At 31.3% G+C, this 11,696-nt stretch overlaps 3 protein-coding genes across 5 annotated transcripts; all 3 read right to left on the bottom strand.

The window, feature by feature from the left end:
• Positions 1 to 103: 103 nt before the first annotated feature.
• On the bottom strand, positions 104 to 3,252 carry LOC114880206 (threonine--tRNA ligase 1, cytoplasmic). 3 transcript variants are annotated; one of them, XM_029195966.2, is made up of 5 exons: positions 3,150 to 3,252; positions 2,688 to 2,774; positions 1,021 to 2,576; positions 654 to 943; positions 104 to 577 (listed from the first exon to the last, which is right to left on the bottom strand). In XM_029195966.2, exons 1-5 carry the CDS (start codon positions 3,213 to 3,215, stop codon positions 441 to 443), a joined length of 2,136 nt encoding a protein of 711 aa, XP_029051799.1. In that variant the 5' UTR covers positions 3,216 to 3,252; the 3' UTR covers positions 104 to 440. The 3 variants fall into 3 exon arrangements, with proteins under 3 accessions (XP_029051799.1, XP_029051800.1, XP_029051798.1); XM_029195967.2 differs by having other exon boundaries at positions 3,142 to 3,243; XM_029195965.2 differs by lacking the exon at positions 3,150 to 3,252 and adding an exon at positions 3,025 to 3,135.
• Positions 3,253 to 3,380: 128 nt separating this feature from the next.
• LOC114880205 (zinc finger protein 480-like) lies at positions 3,381 to 6,882 on the bottom strand. The gene is made up of 7 exons (XM_029195964.2): positions 6,636 to 6,882; positions 5,897 to 6,529; positions 5,651 to 5,823; positions 5,424 to 5,582; positions 5,246 to 5,365; positions 3,830 to 5,173; positions 3,381 to 3,756 (listed from the first exon to the last, which is right to left on the bottom strand). The coding sequence occupies exons 2-7, from the start codon at positions 6,399 to 6,401 to the stop codon at positions 3,562 to 3,564; spliced, it is 2,496 nt and encodes an 831-aa protein (XP_029051797.1). The 5' UTR covers positions 6,402 to 6,529; positions 6,636 to 6,882; the 3' UTR covers positions 3,381 to 3,561.
• Positions 6,883 to 6,967: 85 nt separating this feature from the next.
• On the bottom strand, positions 6,968 to 11,479 carry LOC114880203 (tetratricopeptide repeat protein 21B-like). The gene is made up of 6 exons (XM_029195956.2): positions 9,222 to 11,479; positions 8,843 to 9,159; positions 8,442 to 8,773; positions 8,166 to 8,373; positions 7,780 to 8,093; positions 6,968 to 7,719 (listed from the first exon to the last, which is right to left on the bottom strand). The coding sequence occupies exons 1-6, from the start codon at positions 11,348 to 11,350 to the stop codon at positions 7,087 to 7,089; spliced, it is 3,933 nt and encodes a 1,310-aa protein (XP_029051789.2). The 5' UTR covers positions 11,351 to 11,479; the 3' UTR covers positions 6,968 to 7,086.
• Positions 11,480 to 11,696: the final 217 nt, after the last annotated feature.

Genomic DNA, 11,696 nt, shown 5'->3' with positions numbered 1-11,696 from the left:
ATATCGGCGCATGCGCAAGGTTCAATTTTTACCACGTTCTTTCAAATTTTCTTAGGAAAGAAAATGTTTACATATGATAAAATACTGTTGAACGTCAATCAAATTTCTGGTGATGAAATAATTTATTATCTTACAAGTATAAATGCATTAACCGCCAACTGAAAATGAAAATACGTATAGATTCCTGTATTTCTATTTTTACTTTGAAATAGTAAAATGCTACAAATGAATCTTCCGCAACAAAACTGATCAAGTATAAAATATCTACCCTATGCTTTTACATGATTTATACAGAAATCGTGATATTTCCTTACAATAAAAGAATAATTGCCCTCATGCATTCGAAAAGTGACATGTAAATCTATTGATTTATACCGCAGTAGCTATATTATAACATCAGGATTAAACCTACAAATAAATATTTTACTTAAACTTTCTCTTTAGCAATTATTATCTTTCTTTTCTTTGTATCCTTTGAATTCTTCAATTAATTGTTGCACAGCAACTTCTCCATGCACCACGTTATCTCTGGTTCGTACGTTTACTGTGCCAGCTTTCAGTTCCTTTTCCCCAACAACTGAAAATATATTTATATTGGAATTAAATGCTCTGAAATTCGATTACCATACAACGTTATCAGTGTTTTTCTTTACCAAGAATAAAATTGAATTGTGCAAGCTGAGCGTTTCGTATTTTCTTATTCAACGTATCGCTTGCATCCGTATCAATTTCTGCCATGAATCCAGCGTTCCAAAGTTTCTCTTTCACTTCGGCAGCATATTCGTCAAATTGAGAACTAACTGGAATGACCATTGCTTGCCGCGGAGATAACCAGAAAGGCCATTTTCCGGCATAAGATTCAGTCAAAATTGCAATCATTCTTTCAACAGAACCTAGAATGGCTCTGTGAATGATTACTGGCCTTGTTTTTTCTCCAGCTTCACTAAAATGTTAGTCAGAATTAAAATTTGTCGAAAGTTAATGTAACATCTAAGATTACATAAGATAAATTCTCCTTACTTTATGTAAGATAAATTAAATCTAATTGGCAATTGGAAATCCAATTGAATAGTAGCACATTGATGTGCTCTTTTCAGTGCATCCATAATTGTTATATCAATTTTTGGACCGTAGAATGCACCATCTCCTGGATTGAATTTCCATGGTTCTCCAAATAATTCCAAACTTTCTTGCAACGCCTTTTCAGCCTGATCCCACATGGCTAAATCTCCTAGATATTTGTCAGGCCTCGTAGATAAACATAAATTAAATGTGAAACCGAATACAGAGTAAACATGTCGCAAGAAGTCGAGAGCGCCAAGCACTTCATCTTTAATTTGATCAGCTGAACAGAATATATGTGCATCGTCTTGCTGGAAACGTCTTACCCTGGTAAGTCCAGTTAACGCACCAGATAATTCGTTTCGGTGCAATACTCCAAAATCTGCCATTCTTAACGGCAATTCACGCCAAGAGCGATTACGAACGTCGAAAATCATGCAATGACCAGGACAGTTCATTGGTTTAAGCGCAAACGTTTCCTTTTCAACGTCAAAGGAAAACATATTTTCTGAATAATGCATCCAATGACCAGACGTTTGCCATAATTTGCTATTATAAATATTAGGTGTAACTACTTCTTGAAAACCTCTCTTTCTGTATTCAGAACGAATAAATTCAATCAAAGTGTTATAAATATAGGCTCCACGTGGTTGAAAGAAACACGATCCTGGAGAAAGTTCGTGAAAGAAAAATAATTCTTGTTCCTTTCCAATCTTTCTGTGATCTCGTTTAGCAGCTTCTTCTTGAAATTTCTCCCACTCCTTTAATTGTTTAGTATCTGGAAAACTGATACCATAAACTCTCTGTAAAGTTTCTGCATTAGCATTTCCCTCCCAATAAGTGGACGAATTTTTGGTGATTTTAATGGCTTTAACTTTTCCAGTGTGTCTAATGTGTGGTCCCCTGCATAAATCTATTAAGGGACCACACCTGTACACTGTAGTAGTAGGTGTATGTATTTTCTCATTAATAATTCGAAGTTTAAATTCATTGTATTTGAACATCTCCAAGAGATCTTCTTTTGTCATTTCTAATCTTTCAAAGGGTTGTTTCTCTTTAACTATATTCTTATAAAGACTTTCTAAACATGGAAAATGTAGGTTTGAAATTCCTTTGTCACCCAGATACATATCGTAGTAAAATCCATTTTCTATTGGTGGACCATAGCATAAACAACCACCATATACTCTTTCCATGGATTCACCCAGAATATGAGCACTGGAATGCCAAAAGACTTGTTGAGCCTCTGGATCGTTAAATTTAAGAAGTTCAAGTTTACAATCAGATTCCAAAGGTCTGTCAAGATCCCATAATTCATTATTAACTTTTGCAATGACGGTGTTATCTGCTAAGCCTTGACTGATGTTTTTTGCAATTTCATATGGTGTTGTGCGCCAAGATTGGGCTACAACTTGCTTTCCATCAGGAAGAGTTATTGTTATATCATTAACTGTCTTTGCATCTAATGATGCTTCATATTCTGCTTTCAGTTTATTCCATAATTCAATACGATCCTGAAAAAGATTAACATATATGGTGTACTAATGTTGATTTCTAGGTTAATACTATTTAAATGAATGTTATTAACAATTTATTTATATATATAAGAAAACGGTACGATATACCTGAATATAACTCGGCCAAGGTTTTAATTCCGAAATTTGTTCTTTGTCGGTAGCGACAGGCTTTTTTTTCGATTGCTTCATCGCTACCTAAAATATAAAACAGGTATTAATTTATTTTGTTAATAAACTTTTTAATTTTTAAAATCTGTAAAACTTGCTAATGACGTCTTATTAACTCATAAAAAAATTGCATCAGATTATTGATTTAATAATATGGGTGGTCATCTTTACAATAAAATAAACATCATTACTTTAAAATATATTGTTAAAAATATAAGTAAATAAAAGAAAAATATCTAATAATATGTCACAGTAATAATGTTTCTCTATAACCAACCCAAGCATGTGTCCGCTTAGAAACACTATAAAGATTTCTATAGTTGAAAATATTCAAACTTTTCAACATATTTTAATGCTAAAAATGAAAATAAAGAAAGATTTAAATATAAATCACATTCATGCCTTTTCTTCTTTTAAATTTAAGTTTTGCACGTTGTTCACCACGTCCTCACATACGGCGTCCGCCATGTTGAAACTGCAATTGATGATGATGACTAAACTCTGTAGAATTGATACCTATACCAGATCATGAATTAACACCTGTCCTACATGTATACACTTCAATGATATAAGGAAGGGAAATAGGAACTATAAACGACTTTTTTATCATAAAATAATGATTTAAAAAACAAATGAAAAAATATGATCCATGATACATTTTCATTAGTTACATTACAATATTCAATATCTATTATAATATAGATATCAGAATAAACAACAAATCAATAATTTAATAATATAAAAATTGTGCATGTTTTACTAATATTTATTGTATTTCGTATCCAACCACAAATAACGTGGGTTTACTTCTTTCTTAAAGATGTATACGTTCATGACGAATAATATGACTTCGGTGATGGAATCTTTTTCCACAAGCGCGACAAACGTACGGTCGCTCGTCCGTATGAATTCTATTATGTATTTTCAAATCATATTTTTTAAAAAACGATTTACCACATTGCGAGCAAACGTGATTTCGTTCTTTCAAGTGGTCACGTTTCACATGTTCCTGCACAGACAAAATACATATTTTTATGTATTAATTTAAAAACTGTTGTATAGATAGATACTTCAGTACTTACATTTACTTGAGAAGAAGTACTGTATATTTTTTTACATATATCACATGCAAATCTTTGCGGACCTTCAGGTCTGTGGTTGCTTGCAATATGTTTGTTTAATGTTGATTTCCAAGCAAAGGACATTTTGCATTCCTTACAATGAAACTTTTGTTGATCAGCAAAATGTGTGCCTATATGTTGTTTGTAGTTATAACTAGTTGAAAATGATTTTTCACACACTGTGCATTGAAACTTTATAGCGACTACTTTTGAAATTTTCGAATCCTGTTGATCTATTTTTTCATTGTTTTCAATCGAATCGTTTCTTTGTGCTTGATCTTCATTTGGTTCATTAATTTGATTCAGTATGTTACACGGTGGGTCCTTGTTAATAATCTCTTCATTATCATTAATAATAGTACTATTTTCATTCTGTTGTATTGCATCAATTTTATTAAAGTTTTGAAACTGTAAAAATTGTTCGCTTTCTTTACATTCAGATATTTTCCCCACCCCTGTAGTTTCAACAAATTCAAAAAGTCGTTCTGAACTGTCGTCGTAATTTAATCTTTCAAAAACTTCAAAGTTCGTTTCGACATATTTATCAAAATCAGTTGGTTGTAACTCATATGGTGTATAACTTAGATCATTATGTATATCATCACGTATATTTTCTTCCTGATGAATATCTTCATTCGTACTTTTAATATCCAAGCAATTATTTGTTACATTCTCTGATATATTTGCACTTTCATCGTCGTTTCCAGAAACTTTTGCAGATTGCGTGCTTGGCAATTTTTCCACTAAATTATTGATCAAAAATTCGTAAAATTGTTCTCCTGTTTCTGTCTGTACTAAACGCAACATTGATTCATCGTGGTTTGTAATATCCACATCGCTTGAATCGTCAGGAATTTTTTCAGCTTGTCCAGAATTTATTTCTTGGTGATCTTGCAAATTTGAATCAGAATTAATTTGTTCGTCGGTATGGGGTTCTGATAAATCTATTTTTTGAAACATATCAGTTACATTTAGAGAAGCATTTGTCAGATTATTGTAATTTTGCAATGTTTCTAATTTTTGTATATCTGATTCGCATGATTGTATACTTAATGTATTTTTAAGTATATTTTCATCTACTTGGCAGACATAAGCTACATTTCCTTTTTCTATAGAATCACTAGTTTTACATAATAAAATGGGATTATCATGAATGAACTGAGTTTGGTCATTGCTAAATACTACTATCTTCTCAGAAACACTTAGTTCATTAGTTGTTAAAATCTTCTCCTTTGGTTCATTTAGATGTTCTTGTGGAACCTGATCTTTGATATCTTCAATATTTTCCAGGTTGATCTTCTTTAACTTTTTTACGAAAAATAAAAGATGTATAATAGTATCTTTCAATTATAAGTATTCCAGTATTAAACTCTTTACCTGTTCTGAAGTGATATAAATAATAGTATCCAATGGCAATACTTTTTTCATACTTGTTTCATCCTCAGGAAGGTCAATATTATTTGCATTGCAGTTATATTTTTCATTTTCTTTCGAAAGCTGAAAATTTTAAGTTAGAAAAAGGGCAAAAAACATTTAAATTTTTTGTAACTCTTACCATGTCATTATTTTTGCACTCCAAATTAGCAGTATCTTGTGAATGAATCTTCTCATGTTCCCTTAAGAGAAAAATAAAACTAAAACTTTTACCACAAATTTTACAATAATGTTGTCTCTTAATAACCTTTTGGTGAACAGATACATGACCTTCAACAAACTGTATATTTACAGTGAGATGTATGTACGTATATTTAAAAAATGTGTAATATCAGATTTAATGATCACCTTGTCCTTATTTACAGCTTGATCTTCATTCTCCATATTAATATTATCATAACTGTTTTGTAACTGTTGCTTAATATCATTTTTCAATCTTTCATGAATACGTTTGTGCCTTACTACAGAACTGATCTGAGTAAAACGTTTACCACAAATACAGCATGGATATGGTTTCACCCCTACAAATTTAACATACATTTTTGATTATACATCTTCTGATTTATAAAAAGTGTTCCATATAAATATAATTACCAGCATGCATTCTGCAGTGTCTAATTAAATTAGATACATGATTAAATTTTCTGCCGCAAATCTCACAGATACAAAAATTTGTACCTAAATGTATATTCAAATGTGTTCTTAAATCTGCTTTTCTGAAAAAGCCTTTACCACAGATTTCACAAAGTTGTGATTTCTCGCCCAAATGTATACTTCTGTGATGATAATCGCATTGAGAGGCTCTATCAAATGTTAAGTTACATTGTTGACATTTGAAAGGCCTTAATACAGCTTGATATAAATTATCATTAATCTTTTTCTGATTGCAACATTTCAGCTCTGTCTTTGATTCATTGATTATATTTGGTTTTAAGTGTTGCATTTGTTTCAATACATCTCCAGCATGAATATGTAAATGGCTATAAAATTCTTTTTTATTTACATATACAGAGTCACATACCGGGCAAATAAAATTCATAGATTGCGGCTGAACTAAATAATTCTTATAATTTTCCTGTGAATTTATAGTAAATGACATATTTGCATAAATTATATTTCAGATATATAAATTCACTTTGTTGCAAAGAACGTTTATTTATTGTTATAAAACAATCCCAATGGCATCAACAATGTTTAATTTTAAACATGTTTTACAGGAACAGTGACCTACAAGAGAATTAACTTTCATTATATATGATTCTTAATTAATAATTACAAATAACATAAGTACATTAAAATTATATAAATACATTTTAATTTAATTTTTATTAACCTTAAATGACTGATTGTGATTACAGAGGATGTTTCAAATAAAAATATTTATATAAAAAGATTTGTATTTGCTTCATATTTCTACCTCAAATCTATTAAGAAATGTGGGTACATATACAATTTGATTTCTTGTTAGGAAATGTATTTATATTAAACATATATCACAACAAAAACAAAACCCAAATATGTATTGTATCACTAGTTGAAAGCTGCTGTTGTATGCTGTATGTCACGATCGTAGTGCCCCATCTTCGTGGTAAATTTTGAAAGTATATCCATACGTACCAATACTTGATATAGTAGGTAGTGATACGAAAATGATAAGAATTGTTATTAAAAAACGAAATACATAGTTTTTTTATTTTATTTCATATCTATAGCTAGCTGGTGTATTGTATATACTGTACAATAAGATAGTTTGTATTTCATTTCCACTTCTTATACATAAAACTTTAAGTACGTAAATTATTAATGCACTTTTCCAAAATTTCCTTTTTAACTCGTGGATAGTCTGGACTCTGTTTCAAAATTTCATTACAAGCCTCAATACCATCCGCATAGGATTTTGCTTTCATAGAACAATAAGCCAATTTATAAGCAATCGACAATTTAGATTTTCCTCCATATTTCCATGCTTGGCTGTACTGTGATGCAGCTTCACGATAATTCTGTTCCTTTTCAGCAATATAACCAGAGAGCTCGTGAGCTCTAACACAAGTTGCATTGTGTTGCAAAACGCGTTTTAAAAGATCATTTGCTAAATCGTATTTGTTAGACTGCACATAGATATCAGCTAACAGTAACCAGCAACGTTCTAGATATTCTGCATCTTCAAACGTCCATGTGTTCTTGCTTACACGTTTTAAGTGGTTTCGCGCACGCGGAGTCTGTTTAAGAAGAATATGAGCCATTGCCATGCCTAAAGCTGGTCCAACATGATCTCTTAATGTTTCTTGGCTAGCTAGAGTTGTGCAATCTTGTAGAGCTTTCTCTATATTTGATTTCTGTTTTGTAGTCAGTAGAAAGAAATTACTTAACAATCTATGTGTCAACATTTCATGTGGACTACCTTTAGGATTCAGCTCCTGGAATAAACAGGAATTAGTTTATTAAAAATGTTTTACAACTCTAAGGATTTTGAATACCTGTAGCAGACGGTACGCTGTTTTTAAAGCCATCGTTCTGGAGTCTTGATACTCTGCGTCGTCGTCGTTGAATACTTCATTTGAAAGAGAAGAATCATCATCTGGATCTAAACAAATCTCGATCATATTGTATATTGCTTGTTGGCCCCACTCAGGATCGCGCCTTGCAAAATTAAAATGACGAAGCGCGGAATTTAATTTACCCATACGCCAATCTAATAAACCTGCGCAGTAATAATAACCAGCTGCCAAATGTGCACCTCTCATCCTTTCTTCAGCTCGATGCAGCCATTCTTCCAAATCGTCCATGTTCCCTACAATCAATATATTAAGAATTAATAAAAGAAACTGATTCATAAAACAATAATTTTTGAATTTCATTTCACCTGTTCTACGTGAAACTTCTATTAGCCTTGCCAATGCAGTCCAATATGTTGGCTGCTTTAATAATAATTGTCTAAAATGAAAGGCTGCTGTTTCAAAATCAACTTTTCTGAACGCAAGATCAGCCATCATTATCGAAGCAGCTTCATTATTCGGATCTGCATTTAATACTGCTGTACAGCTCTGAGCACATCGATCTAAATTATTTGTCTGTTAATTTAAAATATGGTCATTAATAAATTTATTGATTTACATTAAAAGTTATGAGACCGTCATACCTGCATATAAAGCTTTGCTAATGATAGTAAAGCATTTACGTCGGTAGGTTTATGATTCAAAACTTCCTTATAATATGTTATAGCTTGATCATAATCTCTCAAAGAAGATGAATAATCAGCCATCGTGAAACAAACATTAGCTAAGAGTTGTTTCTCGTCTTCTAAGTTAGAATTTCCCAGGCGTTGTATGTATCTGTGTTGATTTTCTTTAGCCTCTTTTAATGCTGATAAAGCACCTTGAATATTGCCTGCTTTTTCTCGCGTTTTAGCAAGCAGTAACAATAATTGACCCCGCACTTCTAAACTTTGCATATCTGAATCTCGACGACCCTCTGAAATATTGTAAGTTGAGTATACCAGGAATGCTTATACAGGAAGAATTTAATTAAAATAATACCTGCCTTGTAGTTCTTGCACTAACGTAGCTTCTGCTTTATCATATTGTTTCATCGTTATGAATAATTTTGCAAGATCTAATTTCAAGCTGTTAAAACTTTCTTGTTTCATTATATCTCGATAATAGTTTATAGCCTTTGTATATTGATGGGTCTTTACAAGCGCTTTTCCTAATTTACTTGCTATATGTACTTTATTTAAAGGATTTTGTTTTAAAGCTTGTTCATATGCCTCTATTGCTCTTTCTGGTTCTTGTATGGAAATATATGCATCACCAAGCATACTGTATGTCTTGGGACCAGGACAATGTTCTACTAACTCCCTGTAAAATAAAATATCTAAACTTGTGAAACCAATACATAGAAAATATCAACAAATACAAACCTGAAACAGACAGCAAATGCGTGTCGATCTTTCTTGTATTTTAAATTTATTTCAGCTAAACGTGTATGTGCTTGTAAATAATAGGGTTGATCTGGAGTTACTTTAGATAAGCAATCAACGGCTTCATCTAGTTCTTCCATTTCCAAAAACAATTCTGCATTTCCTATCAATACTTTGCCTTCTTCTAAAGTGTTCTCAAGCTTTATTTTTGCATCCTGTATCAAAGCAATAGCTTCATTAAACTGTTTCATTTTACTATAAGCAGAAATTAATTCAACATATAAAGTTGCTGTGTCCGATATTGAGATTTGTGTAGAATCCAAAATATTCTTATGGGATTGCAATCCAGCATATGACATAGCCATTTGAAAACTTTTTATTGCACCTTCAATGTCTTTATTCTCTTTTTGAATAATACCTATGATCAAATGATAAATTGGACTGTCTCTAATTTTAAAGTTGTAGCTCAAACCAACTTCCAGACTCTGGGAGGCCAGTTGATAATTTCTTTGTTGAGCCAATATTTGAGCCATAAGTAAATGAGCTTCTGCATTGGATGAATCAACATTATCCAACAGATTTCTTAATATATAGGAAGCACCTTCTAAGTCTCCACTTTGTATTTTAGCTTTACTTAACAACAACTGAGCTATACTTAAACCAGGATATGCTTCTGATAATTGCTCCAACAAATATAAACTTGGTTCTTTATAATTTGATACCTTTTCTTCCAGATGTGCCATATCATTTGTTACAGAATAAATTAAACGTTGCTTAGAAATCTCTAAGCATAAATCAGGATTTAATTTTTTCATATATTCGTATCCATACGGTATGTATTTGCAGTTATTTAATATAATTGTGGCTGCTCTGTCTAAGTAATTTAAAACTTTATTTGAATCAATGGTAGTTAACTTTGCAGACATAAAAAGTAGTTCTGCATCCATTGAATTTGATTGCATCTCCTTAAGAAAGTCTATTTGCTGTTGTGCCAGATCTGAAGCATCTTCTGAAGTATCCAAAAGCTGACAATGTGCTAAACCTTTCAAGCCAGCGAATGAAGACTCGTTTACCCTAACAGCGCTCCTATACCAATGTTCTGCATCTTTTATTTTGTCCAATGAAACATATAAATTTCCCAATTCAATCATAAGGTCTGCCATTTTTGAATTATGTTGTATCATTTTTTCAGCAATTTTTGAGAGTTCCAATAAAATCCCTTGATATTTACACGCTATCCGCGAAAATAATTGAATATTACTAATTAAAACAGGTACAGTTCTTCCTTCTGTAAGTATCAGATTTTTAAACAACGTTTGCAAATATTTTAATCCTTCACTGAAATTTCCATCTCTGCAAAGAACTACAAATGCATTTGCTTTTACAGCATCAACATTATTTGAATCAATGGATAGTATTCTATTAGCAGTTTCTAAGACCTGTTCCCAGTCTTTCATTGCAAGTTGATTATACAATTTTTCAATTAAAGGAAAACACAGTTTAGGATAACGTACAATTAATGAATTCAACGTTAATATTGCTTCTGTATAATCACCATGTTGGTGTTTATATTTTGCAGAACCAAGTAAAGCATTTACATTCTTTGGATCTTCTTTCAAAACAACATCAAACAAATTCGGTTCATTCGAACTGTTCTCATTCATGAGAAATAAATCTGTCCAACCTTTAGTCAGTAAAACATTTTTATTGGTTGAATCAAGCTTGTATGCTCTCTCCGCATAATCTTTAGCTTTGTCGATCTTCTGTGATAGAAGCAAAACTGAGGCTGCTAATGACAATCCATTTGAAGATGATTTTCGTCTCTCGTCTCTAATTTTTGTTTCAATTTGTATCATAATAGCTTTTTCAACATTTTCACTGTTCGAGTATGCTACACTCTGTACAAATAGTGCTGCTAGTGTTGTATCTGTATCATTCATTAAATTTGCAGTTTCTTTAACAGCTTCTTGAGTTTTTCCAATTAATGCATATGCAAGACTTAAGAGAATTCTTAGATGTTCACTAGTTGGATATGCTTCACATGCTTCTTTACAGTAAAGTAACATGCCATTATAATAAAATTCATAACAAAACCATTCAATCAAAGTTGTATACTCTATTTCTTCCATTTTATTAGTAAATAAACTATGAAACTTTAAACCTCAAATTTAGAAATATAAAGAAGTCATTTTTAAGTACATATCAGGTATGTATTTAATTTAATTTATTCAAAACTGCAATTATTGTAATAAAAATGTTTATTAAGAAGATTATATCAAAAAATCTTCTGGATCTGGAAGTTCATGAATGATATTTGGATCTAAAGATTCTGAATCAGGTCCTTCTAAGATATGTTTTGGTCCAATAATGAGTTCTTCAAGGTCAGGATTTTTGATTGCAAGATAATATTTTTGCAAGTAATCACAAGTTAAATATAAATAATAATAATTTACAATAGCATATGTAAAAGCTGTC

Source organism: Osmia bicornis, chromosome 8 (genome assembly GCF_907164935.1).
Source record: "Osmia bicornis bicornis chromosome 8, iOsmBic2.1, whole genome shotgun sequence".
Taxonomy (NCBI): Eukaryota; Metazoa; Arthropoda; class Insecta; order Hymenoptera; family Megachilidae; genus Osmia; species Osmia bicornis.
The sequence above is the reverse complement of the archived record's forward strand: the minus strand, read 5'-3'. Positions and strand labels throughout refer to the sequence as shown.

Excerpts from the sequence above, each read along its gene's own strand:
- LOC114880205 (XM_029195964.2), bottom strand. The coding sequence starts at position 6,401 with ATGTCATTTACTATAAATTCACAGGAAAATTATAAGAATTATTTAGTT. Across the intron at positions 5,583-5,650 it reads AAGCTGTAAATAAGGACAAG|TTTGTTGAAGGTCATGTATC; the intron begins GTGATCATTAAA and ends GTAAATATACAG. Across the intron at positions 3,757-3,829 it reads GTACTTCTTCTCAAGTAAAT|GAACATGTGAAACGTGACCA; the intron begins GTAAGTACTGAA and ends TTGTCTGTGCAG.
- LOC114880203 (XM_029195956.2), bottom strand. The coding sequence starts at position 11,350 with ATGGAAGAAATAGAGTATACAACTTTGATTGAATGGTTTTGTTATGAA. Across the intron at positions 9,160-9,221 it reads GCATTTGCTGTCTGTTTCAG|GGAGTTAGTAGAACATTGTC; the intron begins GTTTGTATTTGT and ends TTTATTTTACAG. Across the intron at positions 8,374-8,441 it reads TAGCAAAGCTTTATATGCAG|ACAAATAATTTAGATCGATG; the intron begins GTATGACGGTCT and ends TTAAATTAACAG.
- LOC114880206 (XM_029195965.2), bottom strand. The coding sequence starts at position 3,093 with ATGTTGAAAAGTTTGAATATTTTCAACTATAGAAATCTTTATAGTGTT. Across the intron at positions 2,775-3,024 it reads CTAAGCGGACACATGCTTGG|GTAGCGATGAAGCAATCGAA; the intron begins GTTGGTTATAGA and ends TTTATATTTTAG. Across the intron at positions 944-1,020 it reads TTTAATTTATCTTACATAAA|TGAAGCTGGAGAAAAAACAA; the intron begins GTAAGGAGAATT and ends CTAACATTTTAG.